The sequence below is a fragment of the Polypterus senegalus genome, chromosome 3, assembly GCF_016835505.1.
Source record: "Polypterus senegalus isolate Bchr_013 chromosome 3, ASM1683550v1, whole genome shotgun sequence".
Classification (NCBI taxonomy): Eukaryota; Metazoa; Chordata; class Cladistia; order Polypteriformes; family Polypteridae; genus Polypterus; species Polypterus senegalus.
Genome location: NC_053156.1, coordinates 262,064,504 through 262,083,497, shown reverse-complemented (window position 1 = coordinate 262,083,497; position 18,994 = coordinate 262,064,504). Strand labels below are relative to the sequence as shown.

General features: G+C 37.3%; 1 protein-coding gene across 2 annotated transcripts in view; it reads left to right on the top strand.

Moving 5' to 3' along the window:
• The window catches only part of gtf3c2 (general transcription factor IIIC, polypeptide 2, beta), a 177,686-nt gene extending 161,035 nt beyond the window's left edge, over window positions 1-16,651 (top strand). For both annotated transcript variants that reach the window (XM_039749019.1, XM_039749020.1), the window contains exon 19: window positions 15,560-16,651. In XM_039749019.1, coding sequence (XP_039604953.1) covers window positions 15,560-15,790 — 231 coding nt within the window. In that variant the 3' untranslated portion in view covers window positions 15,791-16,651. The remainder of the gene's footprint in view (window positions 1-15,559) is intronic.
• The last annotated feature ends 2,343 nt before the right edge of the window (window positions 16,652-18,994 follow it).

The following is an 18,994-nucleotide window of genomic DNA, read 5'->3' as shown; positions in this document are numbered from 1 at the left end:
TTGACTTTAGTAAAATCAATAAATTGTTAAAAAAAAGAAAAATAATGGCTTATTACAATATACAGTACATCATACAGACCAATCTCACTTCTGAATAATGATATTAAGATACTCACCAAAGCCTTAGCTAGAAGGATTGAGAAAGTGCTCCCTTCAGTAATATCACAAGACCAAACTGGATTTATTAAAGGTAGACATTTGGCTTCCAATCTTCAATGCCTATTTAATGTAATATATTCACCCATGAAGTCTAACACCCCCGAGATCTTATTATCTCTGTATGCAGAAAAGCTTTCAATATGGTTGAATGGGACTACCTATTCACTACATTGCATAAATTTGGGTTTGGCCCGAAACATATGTGCATGAATCAAACTACTGTATACCAGTCCACAGCTTCAGTTTGTTTAACATTATTTCAGACTACTTCAAACTATAACACGGTATTAGGTAAGGATGCCCCTTGTCACAACTGCTATTTGCAATCGCCATTGAGCTGTTGGCTGTTTACTTTCAAAATGCATCAGAGATAAAGGGAATTTTCAGAGTAGGACTTGAACAGAAAATATCACTATATGCAGATGATATGGTACTTAATAAATCAGACCCACAAAATTCTGTGCCTACAGCCCTAACAGCACTAACATAATTTCAAAAGATACCAGGACTTTTTTATCATTGCAGATTAGTTTAAATACATAGGGGTAAACATCCCAAGGAAATATAAAGCTCTGTTTAAACAAAATTTTGCTGTTAGTATGGATAAAATTAAACAAGACGTGCATAGATGATCTACCCTCCATCTTACTTTAGCAGGAAGAATTAACTTTGTGAAGATGAATATCCTCCCCTAGCTACTGTTCCTATTTCAAAACATCCACATATACATTAACAAATAATTTTTTTAAGAAATCAGATTCAGTCATAACCCCATTGATTTATAATTTGAAAAATCCATGCATTCAAAAAGTGACCTTACAACGACCTAAATTCGAAGGTGGCAATGGCTCTAATTGAGCCATTTTTTTCAATTTTACTACTGGGTGGCAAACATACAAGCTATAAAAACCTGGACATTGGCACAAATAGATGAATACATACACTAGCTTGGTCTGCAATAGAAATCCTGCAGCACTTCTTTATATTCCTTGTTTTGTACTCCAGTAAATGGAAGGTATTTCCAATATACTAACCACCCATTTGTCCTTCATTCACTCGGAATATTGGACCCATGTAGGATGCACTTTAAGTTAGAGAATATCTTAACCTGTGGCACCTCAACATGATAAACACCATTTTTCACCCTCTCGAACTTGGAAAACATATGGGATTAAATCATTTTGAGATTATATAAATAATGTCCTATGAACAATTATACTCCAAATTCAGTCTCCCATCAACACAATTTTTCCACTATCTCCAAATTAAAAACTTTCCTAAATGAAATCTGCCCAGTTTTCCTCACCTCTCACCAATTTCTGTTCCAGAAGAGATATTGATCAGTCCTGGGGACTCAGACAGCATTTCTATAATATATAAAAACATACAAGTCTCTTCCTTTTAAAGATCCTACAGTACAGTGGGAAAAGGATCTCTTACATTTCAGAAATGGAATGGAAGGCAGCCACACACAGACTTCACTCTAGTTCCATATGTGCCAACCAATCACTTATTCAACTTAAAATCTTTTATCGAGCACATCTATCTTGTTTGAAATTGTCCATGATGTTGTAGTTAGGATATAGAGGGATGGGTGGATATTTCCAGGGCAAGATCCAACCCATGAACATTGCAGTTGAGCCCTAAATTCTCTGGGCCACATGTTATTAACATCATTTTGGACAAAATTTTTAAATGCCTATCAGACAGCCTTGTTGTTAGAATCCCTCCTAATCCATGAACAGCTGTGTGTGTGTACTCACAGATGGGCTTAAAGTGGAGAAAGACATCAAACTGTAATTGCCTTTACTTCACTAGCACATAGACTTGTCTTGCTCATCTGGAAGAGTCTTAACCCACGTTATATACTATTTGAAATTGGAAAAAAAACTAATTCTGACTTAGAGAATCTGTTCAAAACTTTTTTAAAACCTGGTAGGACCTAATCAATTTTTAGAATAAGCATATATATTGGTGGGGGGGAAAGCCTCCTTTTTCTATACTCTTAACAGTTTTGCTCTGGTTGTTGGCCTTCATCTCTTTCTCATGGGTGGGGGTTGATTTGATTTTAGTTTTGCTAAGTTTGACTTGATTGTATGGACTGTTGTATGCTTTTAATCTATATTAATAAAAGGCAAATCCCTCACTGACTGACTGACTCACTCACTAATTCTCCAACTTCCCGTGTAGGTAGAAGGCTGAAATTTGGCAGGCTCATTCCTTACAGGTTACTTACAAAAGTTAGGCAGGTTTCATTTCGAAATTCTATGCGTAACGGTCATAACTGGAACCTAATTATGTACACATATATGGCCATAGCTTGCAGCTCGGTCGCCGTGTGAGGCGGAGTTGCGTCCCTCATCGTCACACCTCCCACGTAATTGAGTGCCTGCCCATATAAGGCCATCCGTCAGCGGCAATCCAATAGAAACACTCTGCCGCTAAATATTCGCGGGTGAAGGACTGTGCTTATGCAAACGAAGATGAGATGGTCAGGGTGGTGTTTCGCAAAAACTCAGCGAAAGTGCGAGAGAAACTTTTAAGTGCAGGGCCTTAGCTAACATTAAATAAAGCCATGGACATCGCACGAGATAGCATAAGCACAGCTGAGAACCTTCGATGCATGTATTCCGAGCAGCTCACGTGAACTGACTGTGAACACAGTATGCAGAGAACAAGGAAGAGCTCCAAAGAGCGCTGAACAAAAAACACATTAAACAATTGAGAAGGCAGCAAAAGAATATGAAGCGAGTGACGCATACAAGCATATTCATAAGTGCAGCTACTGTGGAAACAAAGCACGGTGTAAACTGTAAGTTTAAATTAAGTTTATAGACACGCTGCCGTTGGCGTTTGTCATGCCTACGACGAATACGATATTCGCGAGATACAAGTTTAATGAGAAGATGCGGGGTATAAACAAGACTTTGGATCACTTTGTAACGGGTTTAAAATTGCTGTAACGGAGTTAAACTTGCTGGTGAAGGACTGTGCTTATGCAAATGAATAGGAAAGCAAGGTGTAAAGCTTAACTTTAAATTAAGTACATAGACACGCTGCCGCTGGCATTTGTCATGCCTAAGATGAATACGATATTTGTGAGATACAAGTTTACTGAGAGGACGCAGGGTATAAACGAGACTTTTGATCACTTTGTAACTGAGTTAAAATTGCTGGTGAAGGACTGTGCTTATGCAAATGAAGATGAGATGGTCAGAGATAGGATAGTGTTTGGCACAAACTCAGCAAAAGTGCGACAGAAACTTTTAAGTGCTGGGTCTGAGCTAACATTAAATAATTGCTGGTGAAGGACTGTGCTTATGCAAATGAATAGAAAGCAAATGTTACATTATAATGTTTCCTTTTCTTTTTCATAACTTCTTTAACACACTTCTTCTCCGCTGCAAAGCGCGGGTGTTTTGCTAGTAAATTCAATAAAAATGTAAAAAATTGAAAATAAAAAACAGTCAAAGCATCCAGTGCCAGAGGCAGCAAAATATCCCCAAAACATCTTAGAATCTCCACCATGTTTGACTGTAAGTACTGTGTTCTTTTCTTCATAGGCCTCATTCTGTTTTCTGTAAACAGTAGAATGATGAGCTTTACCAAAAAGCTCTACCTTGGTCTCATTTGTCCACAAGACATTCTCCCAGAGGATTTTGGCTTCCTCAAGTACATTTTGGCAAACTCTAGCCTGGCTTCTTTATGTTTCTGTGTCAGCAGTGGGGTCCTCCTGGCTCTCTTGCCATAGCATTTCATTCCATTCAGATGTCGACGGAGATTTCTAGCTTACACTGTTTGCACCCTGAGTCTGCAGAACAGCTTGAATATGTTTTGAAGTTGATTGGAGCTGTTTATCCACCATTCGGAATATCCTTCGTTGCAGTCTTTTATCAATTTTTCTCTTCCGTCCACGTCCAGGGAGATTAGCTACAGTGCCATGTGTTGTGAACTTCTTGATTATATTGCGCACAGTGGACAAAGGAACATGAAGATCTCTGGAGATGGACTTGTAGCCTTGAGATTGTTGATATTTTTCCACAATTTTTGTTCTCAAGTCTTCAGACAATTCTCTGCTCTACTTTCTGTTCTCCATGCTTAGTGTGGCACACTTACACACACAACAGAAAGGTTGAGTCAACTTTTCTCTATTTTAACTGGCTTCAGGTGTGATTGCTATATTGCCAGCACCTGTTTCTTGCCACAGGTGAGTTCAAACGAGCATCATATGCTTGAAATAAAGCGATTTACCCACAATTTTGAAAAGGTGCCAATAATTTTTCCGTCCCATTTTTGGAGTTCTGTGTGACATGATGTCAGATTTGGCTTTTTTCCTCTGTTTTTTGTGTTGTTCCAATGCACATAAAGGAAATAAACATGTCTATACCAAAACATTTGTAATTGCAACAATTTTCTGTGAGAAATATTCCAGGGTTGCCGATAATTTCGGCCATGATTGTATAATGCGGATTTTTCGCCGCTTTGCTGGTTTCTGCAGACAGTGCGTCTTTTTACTTCAGGTACATGCTTCCTCAGTTGGTTTGCCCAGTTGATTTCATACAATGGACGCTATTGGCGGATGGCTGAGAAGCTACCCAATCAGGGCATGCAGTTAAGTTCCTATGTGCTGATTGGCTCAGCGACGGAGCACCGAATTCGATTCCACAGTGTTAATCAGGAAATCTCGTCTCGCTCATTCAGTATCAACGTGTTTCACTGTGTAAAGAGTTAACTTTTGTGCTCTTTTGTGTTTATCTTTGTGCATAGTCAAGCCCTTCATTATGGCTCCAAAATGATCTTCTCCTGCTACTGCTTCAGGGGCCGTGCCCAAGCGCCAGTGGAAGATGCTAACGATTGCCAAAAAGGTAAACGTTTTGGATATGTTGAAGGAAGGGAACAGCTACGCTGCTGTAGGATGCCATTACGGCATCAGTGAGCCCACAATTCTTTTTATTTAAAAAGGAGGAAAAGAATATAAGATATACGGCTGCAGTGTCCTTTAACCAGGTCATAAAACAAGTTGTAAGTGGATGTAATAAGGCAATAGTCCAGATGGAATCTGCTTTAGGGATTTGGATTGAAGACTGCCAGAAGAACAACAGCAGTGCTACACAATCGCTTGAAGAGGCTCCTTTAGAAGAGCTGTAACGCTCTCCTTTGTTGTGCAGTAAAATTAAACTCATTGTTATCGGACAAGTTGTTGTTGGTGAGTAATCATAATTAATTTTCTATGTACAGTACTTAGTACATGTGCTTACGTTTAGTTTCACCATACACACATTTTACTGTATACAATTTTTCTTTCATTGTACGTATTTATTGCTGGTGGCCTGTGTATCGTAATGGCTGTAACATATGTGATATTGGAGACGCTCAATATCTTTAAAATAATATTTAGGTTTTGCTGTATATAAACAGTGTGTTTACATACATACTTTCAATGAATCTTACCTAATATCTAAGAGAATATAAAGGGTTTATGCTGTATAACTGTGCAGGAAATGTTTATAAGAGTGTGGGAGAGTTTATAAGGGCTTAAAATATATAAAAATAATCATATAAACATACGGTTTTTACTTTGCGGATTTTCACCTTTTGCGGGGGCTTCTGGAACACAACCTCCGCGATCAAGGGTCGGATCACTGTATTGGGTTTTTAACTTCCACAAATATTTTTTATAGAGGATTATTTATTTGAAGAGTATTTGCACTGCTCTTTTAGAACATGTGTGTACTTTTAATTTTTTGAAATAAAAATGCACTTTGCACCAGATATTGTTTTCTGCGTCCTTATCGTCCTAATCCATCTCAGTTGTGACTATGTCCCTGGAACAAGCACAAGGCTGCAGGCACCAGAGACTTAATGGAGTTGGGACCATTTTTCGTTCTACTGCCTAACAGCTGCTGTGGCTATGGCTGGAGGCCTTTGTTTGATTCTTGGCCTGGCTTCTCTCTGTGCTCAGTTTACATATACATTTTGTGGCTATATGGCCTTTCCCCTTATGTGGTAAACATGGGCAAGAGTTCTACACTGTAATGGAATCCCAAAAAGTGTTAGTTCTTGGCTTTCACCCAGTGCTTTCTTGATTATCTTTGGTTCCCTTTGAACCTGTATTGGGATAAGTGGATTCCAAAAACTTATGAATGAATAGTTAAGCAATTGTAACTAAAATAATTTATTCAAATGTGAAAAATTAATGTTTAGCAAAATGAAAGAATTAAGAAAATATTTTTATAAAGGCTTGGAAAAGTATCAAAAATGTCTTATGCATGATATACACAATGATTTCCTTTTGCACAGTTAAAATTTTGTGTTCAGCTATAAATCAATTTGAGGTTGAAACATTAGAGCAGTGACCTTCTCTGTCAGGTCAGTTTATAAGTTAGATTGGTTGAGTGCTATGTTCATCAGTGTAAAATTTCATAAGATGTCCATACTGATGATTTCCCTGGAATGAAATTGAATCTGTTACCCTACAATGCAGATTCTACATATGATTGCACTCTACCCTGAGAGGCCAGCCAACATTAAGTTGTCTTTAAAGGCCGAAGAAGGTCTTTTTTTTATTTAAACAAATTATTCAATATCATAATTACTATATTCATATCCTTGTGCTAAATATTAAGTTTGAACAGTATTTTGGATAAGAAGTATCCAATTAGGCTTATTATTCTGATGCAGTTTAGTGAAGAATGTGTCTATTTTCTCATTTGCAAGTTTTTCACTAGCAATCCTAGTTTCTTGACTGCCTGTGGCTTTGGGATGTTCTGTACCTTGACACCATGTTGCCACATGTGCTGAAAACACTTTCTGATGGTAAAAAGGAACAAGAAGTGTCCACTCACTATTTGGGCAGAAGAGTCATTCCAGTAAAAGATGATTTGTGGATCTTCCACAAGGTTGGACAATAAAGCAAAAATATAAGAAACGTGAGAAAAATTATGACAATCTTAATACTTACTTCAGTATATAATAAACAGTGGTTTATGTACACAACAATAGAATGATGACTTTTCATTTAAAACACAATATAAGAGAGTGCACAAAGAATCCACCAGGACTTTTATTTTATTTAATGCAAACATATGAAAATGTATACACATGAATAAACAAAATACAATTCAAAAGTAAAGTGGTATTCATATGCTTACATATATGTCCTTAGGAGTATTTAACTTAATATTTCCTTTAAATAAGTTGAAAGCCATGAGATGAATCATGTATATAAAATGCCATAATTAAAATATGCTAATATATTTTAAATGTTGTACTGCTTTTTGTAACTTACAATGTTACAGTGTTACAAACTTACAGTGTTACAAAATTGATCAACACAAAAACACAAAACTAGTTCATTATTCTTTAGTTATAAGAATCAAATACATTATCAGTTTAATATTCAAAGAAAAAGAGAGTCCTCAAACGATTCTTAACCTCCTTAGCATTACATTTAAAAAAAAAAAAAACATGTAAAAAGCATTGCATTTTTTGGCTTGAAAAATTATATTTTTATTAAATCTATTCTTTCTACTGTAAAACATGTAAAACACCAAAAATATAAAATTTGAAGTAATGGACTTAAAATAATAATAGTGTATAATAATAGTAATAATACGAACAGCACACTGCACATGTGCGAGTGATGCAAGTGTCAATTTTGGATTCCCGGAATCACTTTCGGTTTCACTTTCCAATTCACTTTCACTGCCTGAAGACAGATTCACTTCACCATCACTGCTGATGAGAGGCGTTTCTTATGAGACACCATTATGAGGCTTGGAGTTGCCCAGGTAACGCTCGGGCCTGACGCTTATGTAAGACAAGCCTATACCGTTGGCCAAGTAACACTCAACACTAATGCTGTTGCCACCTTTACAGCCTCAGTAATCCTTGGGTCTTAAACGAGACGCGACTATAACGTTGCCTGAGTGTCACTCAGGAGTAACACTTTTAGCACTGTTTTTACAGCCCGAGTGATGCTTGGGTCTAATACTTAAGAGGTTAAACACACTGAGGAAGCCTTTAGTTTAGATTGAGATGAGCAGTTCATTCCACCAGCTTGGGGCTACACATAAAGACTCTGTATTGAGTTTTGATGCTACAGAGAGTTGGCCTCACAAGACGCTGTCCACTTGATGTTGATGAAGTTAATGAAGTAGACAGTCTTTAACATTGTTACATTATTTACTTCAACTGGGGTTTCCTGCAAGACACAAATGGGTAAGGCCTTCAAAATGAAGCTTGGGAGCAGGCCAGGATCTTCACTGTTCTGTTGAACAGAGGCTCAGTATTTTTAGCCATGCCCCAAAATACTAACTAATGGCTTCTGCCAGAGATGGCCTCAAAAATGGGGAGCTGACAAAACATAAATATCTTAAAATCAAGACTAAAGCCCCACAAGGAGAAAGATGACACTAAACCTTTTGTTTTTATGAGCAGGGCAAAAAAGTAATCTTTATAAATAAATGATTTATTTAATAAAAATAGACAAATACAAGGCAGTGATTCACAGAGCAAAAAGAGACACAAAACAAGATACCTAATAGTCAGTCTAAATAGACTGGTCCCAATACACAGTCAAAAAAACAGAATCCTATGGACAAAAGCAAAAAGCCAAAAAAAACAGATAATCTACCGAGAACAGCCAAACTCACCAAAGAAACTCAAATCAAAGACTAATGATTCCCACTCCTAGGGCTTCTCGGACCACTTATTTAGCAAGAGGGAGGGCCCAGAAGTAATAATGTAAGGGTGGTGATGAGCAGGGAACATACCAACATTTAAAGGGACAGTGGACAATTATGTAAATGAAAAAACACATACAGTCATATGAAAAGGTTTGGGAACCCCTCTTAATTCTCTGGATTTTTGTTTATCATTGGCTGAGCTTTCAAAGTAGCAACTTCCTTTTAATATATGACATGCCTTATGGAAACAGTAGTAGCCTTGATGTTGTTTTTAAAGTTCTTTATAAATAAATAAATACATTTCAACAGTGACATTAAGTTTATTGGATTAACAAAAAATATGCAATATGCATCATATCAAAATTAGACAGATGCATAAATTTGTTTACTTTCTGCCGGCTGCCAGTTAAGTCTTGTTTTACTGAAGATAATAAAATGTCAGCAGGACAGCTGCATAACAGTTCCATGGCCCTTAGCTTTATTCTCTTACCCAGAATTTGTGTGAAGTTCACACATTCTTCATGTATCTGTGCGAGTTTTTCTCCCATATTCCAAAAAATATGCTGGTGAAATTAATTCGTTATTACAGGTTGGACAGAATTTCTAGGCGCAGCCAGGGCTTTGAGGGGTTTCGGTTTGGTGGACTCGGGATTGGGTCACTGCTTTTTGCAGATGATGTTGTCCTGTTTGCTTCATCAGGCCATGATTTTCAGCTCTCTCTGGATCGGTTCGCAGCTGAGTGTAAAGCGGCTGGGATGGGAATCAGCACCTCCAAATCCGAGACCTTGGTCCTCGGCCGAAAAAGGGTGGAATACCCTCTCAGGATTGGGAGCGATATCCTGCCCCAAGTGGAGGAGTTCAAGTACCTTTGGGGTCTTGTTCACGAGTGAGGGAAGAATGGAGTGTGAGATCAACAGGCGGATCAGTGCGGCATCCACAGTAATGCGGGCTCTGCATCGGTCTGTCATGGTGAAAAAGGAGCTGAGCCGTTAGGCAAAGCTCTCAATTTACCAGTCGATCTATGGTCGTGAGCTATGGGTAGTGACCAAAAGAATGAGATCGCGAATACAAGCGGCTGAAATGAGTTTCCTCCGCAGTGTATCTGGGCTTTCCTTTAAAGATAGGGTGAGAAGCTCAGTCTTCCGGGAGGGGCTCAGAGTAGAGCCGCTGCTCCTCTACATCGAGAGGAATCAGATGAGGTGGCTTGGGCATCTGATCAGGATGCCTCCTGGACGCTTACCTGGTGAGGTGTTCCGGGCACGTCCAACTGGGTGAAGGCCCCATGGAAGACCCAGGACACGCTTGAGGGACTATGTCTCCCGGGCTGGCCTGGAAACGCCTCGGGATTCCCCCAGAAGAGCTAGAAGAAGTGGCAGAGAGAGAAGTCTGGGCATCTCTGCCCAAGCTGCTGCCCCCGTGACCTGATCTCGGATAAGCGGAAGATGGATGGATGGATGGAAGGTTGGTCCTGTGGGTGGTGGGTGTGTTAGTGAGTGGTGCCATATCTATGGATTGATCAGGGGTGGACAATGTCACTCCTGGAATGCCACAGTGGCTGAGTATTTTCTTCCAACCCAGTTTCTTAATGAGAAGTTAATTATTGCTGATGAAGCACTTATTGTGCAAGTGGCACTTTGATACTTCATTTTAGTGGTCTCACTTGTTAAGGTTCCCAACTGTTAATTACTGTTTTCAGTCTTAAACAGTTGCAATCATTGTTTTTAATGGCTCCATATTAGCAATAAGATGCAAATGACAAAGAAGCCAGCAGTTCTCCATCTAACTTGTTTACATTTATACCTGTGTGGATTCTTCATGCACCATTTAGTTTATTAAAACTCTTGAGAAAATAAAACGTGACAGACTGAAAATTATCTGTTTTACGCTTACAAGCCATACAATTATATAAGGTCTTGAGATTGGCAAGGATTGGTTTCTAATTAAGCAATTGGATTGGAACAAAAACTTCTAGCCACTGTGGCCCTCCAGGACCAACATTGCCCACCCCTGGGCTAGATTCTGCTTTGTGCCATGTGTGAATTTGATTATGGGGGTTTGAGTTATTTTATGTTATACTGTGCACTCCTTTTCTGAGAAGTAAATTTTTCCTTACAATGTACTAGACTGATTGGCCATGCAGAAATTATAGAGAACTTCTGTTTATCAATTATTTGCTGCTGGGGTACCATCAGCAAATTAGTGGTTAAGACTTTGTATTTAAATCTTAATGATTCACCCAGACATTGCTGTCTATTACAGCTGTTTTTTTTTAATAGGTTTGTGAAAACATTGAATAATTATAGCTGTGACAGCAACTGCTCTGGAGATGTTTCTGTAAGAAACATTAGTCAGGCTAAGCTGTGCACACATTAGTACCCATAAAGTTTTGGACTAAATTTAAAGAGAATTTACACACCTAAAAAGATTATTGTCCCATAATTTAAAGCTGGAGAAATTTAAAAAATGCTGAAGATTTTTCCTTTGACCAGAAATGATGCTTGATACCAAAAAAGGAAGAATGTTTTGCTGTAAAATTATTGCATACTGTTATGTGTTTCTGCATTCTCCATATTTGTTCCTATATACAGAAACTTTTATCACCTGCCTCACCGTTTTTAATTTCTGTGAAATAGTTATCTCTAAGCATATGTACATTAGTTGGAAGTAACTGGTTTTCATGAAAATTAAATACAGTTTGTTTGAAAAATAATTTCTATACAAATAACAAAATGCAAAGTAGTACAGCAAAATCACAAAATCTGTTCAAAGATAAGCAATAATATGTTGTTTTTCTAGGTTCTACCTGCCTTGTGGATTTCATAATTTACACTATAATTACCAAAGCCTAAGAAAAAACTTGTAATCCCGACCCACCTTAAATTTGTTCGCACCTCTCCGTCAGCGTCTTTTGTGTTATAAATGTGTTGATAAGCACAAGCAGCAAGCAGCCTGCTATCCAATCACCCCACCAATGCAGAAAGGGCAGAAAGTTCTCTCAGCTCAAGTCTGTTTACCTGCATGTGAGTTGCCTAGAGTTGTATAAGGGAAATAATATATCTTTATTTGGAATATATGCATTTCATGTATGTTCTGTATCTACAACAATCTATGTATATGCATCGTTAAAACAGAAATGTTTTTTATGTTTTAGTAATAATTGACAAAATGTAGACATGAAGTGTATAATGTGTGAAGCCTGAAGTCCAAGTATCAAATATAGGTGAACTGTTATGATGAGGGTTCTACATTAGAGAAAGAAGCCCTCCCCGCAAGAAACGTTAACTCGCACATAAAAACAACACAGCTGCACCAGGTGTAAAGGAGAAAGGTGGCACTGTTTGGATGCAGCAAGTGGTCTGGTGTCATCCTGCCAGTCAGTCTGCCCCACACCTGTCCTTCAAAGAAAAAGCAGCGCTTACAGAGCTCGCCAACATATCACTCAAAGTCCTGTTTGTGATTGTTTTGTGATGGTCTTTACATAAAAAAAAAAATATATTTTTCTTATATTAACACCAGATTGAATGTTATTTCCCTTGATTTATTTACTTATCTTCCTTCAACATAAAATCACAAGTAGACTGCAGAGCTTCCTGTGTTTGGCCAACACGGGCATGCTCACAAAGTACATCTGTAATGCCACGAAAAGTGCATACTGACACTTCAGTATGCGAGCAATGGCATGAGATTGCAGTCAGACTTCTTTTTTGGGCACATACACCGTCCAGCTCTATATACTAGCATGGAGAGTCGCTCGCGTACTGAAGTATGTATAGCTGCAAGCGGAAGCTGCTATAGCACTTTTCCCGTCACTGTACTTTCTGAGCATGCCCTTGTCAATCAAACACAGGAAGCTCTGCAGTCTACTTGTGACTTTATGATGTAGGACAATAAGTAAATAAATCAAGGTAAATAGGCAAGTAATGATCTGGCTTTTATATACAAAGTACAGCGATATACAGTACATTATATACAATATATTATTTACCCTATACAACTCTAGGCAACTCACATGCAGGTAAACAGACTTGAGCTGAGAGAACTTTCTGCCTTTTCTGTGTTGTTGGGGGGATGGGATAGTATGCTGCACACACAACACAAGATGCTGGCAGAGAGGTGCAAACAGGTTTAAGGTGGGCCTGGATTACGAGTTTTTTCGTAGGCTTTGGTAATTCTAGTGTTAAGCTCAACATTTCAAGATAGTGACCCCTCGCTATATTGAGCTTCGACTTTCGCAGCTTCTATATGTAAGCATATTTAAATATATATCATAGATTTTTCGCTGGTTTGTGGATTTCTGAGGACAATGGGTCTTTTAATTTATGGTACATGCTTCCTCAGTTGGTTTGCCCAGTTTATTTCATACAAGGGACGCTATTGGCGGATGGCTGAGAAGCTACCTAATCAAAGCACGTAGTTTGTATTACAAACCGGATTCCAAAAAAGTTGGGACACTAAACAAATTGTGAATAAAAACTGAATGCAATGATGTGGAGATGGCAAATGTCAATATTTTATTTGTAATAGAACGTAGATGACAGATCAAACGTTTAATCCGAGTAAATGTATCATTTTAAAGGAAAAATATGTTGATTCAAAATTTCATGGTGACAACAAATCCCAAAAAAGTTGGGACAAGTAGCAATAAGAGGCTGTAAAAAGTAAATTTGAGCATAACGAAGAGCTGGAAGACCAATAAACACTAATTAGGTCAATTGGCAACATGATTGGGTATAAAAGAGCTTCTCAGAGTGGCAGTGTCTCTCAGAAGCCAAGATGGGTAGAGGATCACCAATTCCCACAATGTTGCACAGAAAGATAGTGGAGCAATATCAGAAAGGTGTTACCCAGCGAAAAATTGCAAAGACTTTGCATCTATCATCATCAACTGTGCATAACATCATCCGAAGATTCAGAGAATCTGGAACAATCTCTGTGCGTAAGGGTCAAGGCCGTAAAACCATACTGGATGCCCGTGATCTCCGGGCCCTTAAACGACACTGCACCACAACCAGGAATGCTACTGTAAAGGAAATCACAGAATGGGCTCAGGAATACTTCCAGAAACCATTGTCAGTGAACACAATCCACCGTGCCATCCGCCGTTGCCAGCTGAAACTCTACAGTGCAAAGAAGAAGCCATTTCTAAGCAAGATCCACAAGCTCAGGCGTTTCACTGGGCCAGGGATCATTTAAAATGGAGTGTGGCAAAATGGAAGACTGTTCTGTGGTCAGGCGAGTCACGATTCAAAGTTCTTTTGGAAATCTGGGACGCCATGTCATCCGGACCAAAGAGGACAAGGACAACCCAAGTTGTTATCAACGCTCAGTTCAGAAGCCTGCATCTCTGATGGTATGGGGTTGCATGAGTGCGTGTGGCATGGGCAGCTTGCATGTCTGGAAAGGCACCATCAATGCAGAAAAATATATTCAGGTTCTAGAACAACATATGCTCCCATCCAGACGTCATCTCTTTCAGGGAAGACCCTGCATTTTTCAACAAGATAATGCCAGACCACATTCTGCATCAATCACAACATCATGGCTGCGTAGGAGAAGGATCCGGGTACTGAAATGGCCAGTCTGCAGTCCAGATCTTTCACCTATAGAGAACATTTGGCGCATCATAAAGAGGAAGGTGCGACAAAGAAGGCCCAAGAAGATTGAACAGTTAGAGGCCTGTATAAGACAAGAATGGGAGAGCATTCCTATTTCTAAACTTGAGAAACTGGTCTCCTCGGTCCCCAGAAGTCTGTTGAGTGTTGTAAGAAGAAGGGGAGATGCCACACAGTGGTGAAAATGGCCTTGTCCCAACTTTTTTGGGATTTGTTGACACCATGAAATTCTGAATCAACATATTTTTCCCTTAAAATTATACATTTTCTCAGTTTAAACTTTTGTTCTGTGATTTATGTTCTATTCTGAATAAAATATTAGTTTTTATTCACGATTTTTATAGTGTCCCAGCTTTTTTGGAATCCGGTTTGTAAATAAAACTCCTCGATGACATACGATATGCTTTCCGCGCAGTGCTTTGCATACTTAAAAGGACGAATAGCACCTATTGATTTTTGATTGTTTGCTTTTCTCTCTCTCTCTCTCTCTGACATTCTCTGCTCCTGACGGAGGGGGTGTGAGCAGAGGGGCTGTTTGCACACTGGCTTAGAGGATACGGATGCTTCTCTAAAAAATGCTGAAAGACTACCTCCACATTGCTTCCTTTATTGCGGCTGCTTTGTCAGGTGGTGCTTCGCATACTTAAAAGCCCAAACAGCCCTATTGATTTTGATTGTTTGCTTTTCTCTCTCTGTCTCTCTCTGACATCCTCTGCTCCTGACGCAAACTTCTTTGAAGAGGAAGATATGTTTGCATTCTTTTAATTGTGAGACGGAACTGTCATCTCTGTCTTGTCATGGAGCACAGTTTAAACTTTTGAGAAAGAGACAAATGTTTTTTTGCAGTGTATCTATCTGTCTCTACAATCTCCTGTGTTTCTGTGCAAATCTGTGACCCAAGCGTGACAAAATAAAAATAACAATATAAATGTATGGTTTTTACTTTGCGGATTTTCACCTTTCGCGGGGGTGTACGTCATTATGGCATTTTTCCAAACATACTGTCATTATTGTAATAGGGTTTTTCTTTAAATCTGTCCAGATTAATCAAAACTAGTGATTTAATTGTCTTTTCCAATATTTGTTTTTTTTTTTCACCAGGTACGCTTCAGTCCCAACATTGATTCCCATAACTGGCTTCTTTCTGCAGGGCAGGCTGGTCTTGTAAGAGGACACTGTCTTCGAGGAATGAACAGTTCTGTTCTAAACAAACTTATCCGGGAAAGCAATGCTCAGTTTTGTGCTATGTATAATTCTGAAGGAAATGGATCATGTGAAATGCCAGTAAAATCTGTTAAACATAGTATAGACACCATTATAGAGGTACAATAAGTGTATAGCACAGCATACCGAAACAATAGTGAAACAAGAACAAAATATACTGGTTACCAGAAACTGGTTAAGGAGACAAACATCAAGGATTATTTTAACCTTGAACTGATTCCTGTGTAGTCCTGTTAACTTCAAAATTTGATATCTTACTTCTCAGTTTAGTCAGTTTAATCATTTTTTCTACTAGTTGTTTAAAAACTCATTTTTTAAGAGTTTCTATAAACCATGTCTTAGGCCATTTTTATTCATATGTTTTACTCAGAAGTAATTTATAGGTGTCTTGTCTTGATTTAAGAAATATTTTTCTTCAGTTTAACCAAACATGTCTTCACGTGAAATCTTTTTTTTTTCTTTTTCTGTTCATTTAGCCAAGTATACAAAGCATATATTTGAAAGGATTCAAAAATCTATGTAATTATTTTAACAAAAATGATTATTTTATTCTTTGAAATAATTTGTTGTATGCCACTGTTATTGATACATTTTAAATTAATGAGGAAAATGAGTTGCTGGAAATAATAGGTACAAAATATTGTAAAATCAGGGTTTAATGTTTCTTGAGCATTTACATAAAATCACCCTATCTTTGATTTATATCCATTAATTAATGCAGGTCTATTTGAGTAAAAAAAATCCTGATAACTGGGATATTAAAGCATGTTAACTACACTGAGGCCTTCACCATAAAACTGCTGTATGCATGTTATTTTGCAAAGTATTAAACATAAAATGCTTTTGATTTTTGTCAATGATGTAAATAAACAGTGCTGTGCTTTTTTGTAATAATAGGTTGTTTATATTGTATATAATAAGCAACACAGCACTTTCAAAATTTGGCAAAAAGTAATTTTATGTTGTAAACCCATCAAAAAACTCCAGGCTCTTTGTAGATTTTGCAAAGCCTTATATATCACTTTTTATAACATGGTATTCCTTGAACAGTATTTTATTTATTGATCTTCTCAAATTTATTTATACATAATTAGTTGGTAGTTTTTCTTATTTTGTTAGAAAGTGTAAATCATGTCTTCCTAGTTAATGAGATAATGAAGCAATGTATTGTCATATGTTTTAAACAAACTCAGGTGCAGAAGTGAATCATTTACAGAATACTAGTTTCTTTACATGTATTTAGCCACCCCACTTTCAAGATTTAAAGTAAACTGATTATAACAATTTTTAATGTATACTGTACTGTAAGAAATACATTTTTATTCTTTGTTGTTATTGATATTATTCTGTTTCTGTTTTTAAATTTTAAAAAGTTCTGCACTATTTAATGTGTTTAACTTTTTTTCCTTATTCAAAAATTGTATAAATGCTGTTCTTCTTCCCATTGAATGTAACTGTGTTTATCAGTTAGTTAGAACAATTATAATTTAAATAACATTTTGATTAATCTTAATGAGAGATGATGTATTTACATGTTACACCTAAATGAAACTGTATTCTATGCTTCTTGGAAATTTGATTCACTCTTTGCCTTTCTCACATTGAGAAAGGGTTCTTTTATATACAAACTGTATTAACTTTTGTAAAATTATAGGTGTATTCATTTTGTAATTGTTTCAGTTTTAACTATAATACAGTGTATTTTTATTGCTTATTTTAAATTGTTATTTTGCAATATGCATAATGGTTTCATGATTTGGTACGAAGAAAACTGTGTGTGTGGGCGTGTGTTTATGTATGTATGTATGTGTGGTGGGGGCATGTACCTGTGTGTTTGCCTGCTGCAGTGAACTGGTGTGTCGGGTTTGTGCTTTGATCCTGATACTTCTGTTATGGCTTGTGACTGGTCTGTGAATCTATAATGGGAAAAGGATGTTAGGAAAATGCAAGGGTGTATGTATACCAAAATAAATCTGCAGTCTGACCCTGTAGTTTTTTCTATAATGCAGTGCTTCTCAACCTTTGTTCCATCAAGGTCACCCAGTGAATTACAAGAATATGTGAGGGCCTCCTACACAAGCCATGACATTTAGCACCTTCTACTTTTGCTGAAGTCTTGACAGAGGAGCTTGTTTTTCAACTTACATTTATTAACAAAAATCATATTTGCTGCTAGTGCTATTACACTGCCTGTATTTTTTTAAATCATCATACAAAATTAAGAAGCCATTTCAAAATCAGCCTGTGTGTTTGTATTAAAAGTAATTTTAACTGGTACCTAAATTTCCTAATTGTAACCTAAAATGAGTTGGCATTTTTAGAGATAGATAATAATCAATAATTACCCAATATAGATATTGAGGATGTTTTTGATTTAAAAAGTTGCTTATTTGGGTCACGTATTACTTGTTAAATAATAAAGAAAATAATTATTACTAAAAATAAAAAAAAATGTAAATTAAAGAATTAACCACAGCAGACTTTTTTTATAACTTAATTACAGAAACTATTTTGTTATCTTCTGGATTCAGCATGGGATCATTTTAATCAGTGATATTAAGGTTTTAAACACAATAGAATTATGAGGGTTGGTGGCTGCAGTGAGGTAAGCCTTGGAAAAACTGATGGCCAATGATGATTCCTGTGCAGCTTTAAAAATTACAGCTGAGAGGCTTCAGTGCCATGTGTAAAGATGACTTACCATATCTTTCATGACACTGTCATGTCTTTTGATATCATGCTATAACACTGAATTTATTTATGGCAGTGTGGCGTGTCAAATTCTTTTCACTTATTCTTATTGTATCATTGCAAGCAGTCTGTACCCATTTTACTTACAAGCTACGTAGCTTTGTTGTACTGTGATGTCACAGATGTCTATTACGGAGGTGATTGTGTGGCGATTGGGTATTTGGAGAAAGAAAAGTAAGGACAGGAATTGGAGGTTAGTACGTTTGAAAGAGACAGTACCTTTGTACTAAAGCATTTCATCGACGGTCACACATGGCGCAGCAAGCATCTGAGACATGAACAATCACTGCGCCACCGTGTTCCCATGTTTAATAAAATTATTTAACTCCTATCATCATGAAAATGATATCACGTATACATCTCAGTATTTTAATTATTCAGAGAGCTGTAATATCACTAATGTAATGGATTCTGTGTCCTGTAAGAGGAAGAGAAAGCCGGTTTAAGAAGCACGTAGTGATTCACACACATAGAATACATAGAAGATCAAATACAAAACAAAGCATTTAACTTGCTACTTTAGTTACAGTGGGATTTGAGAAACTAATAAACAATTTTAAG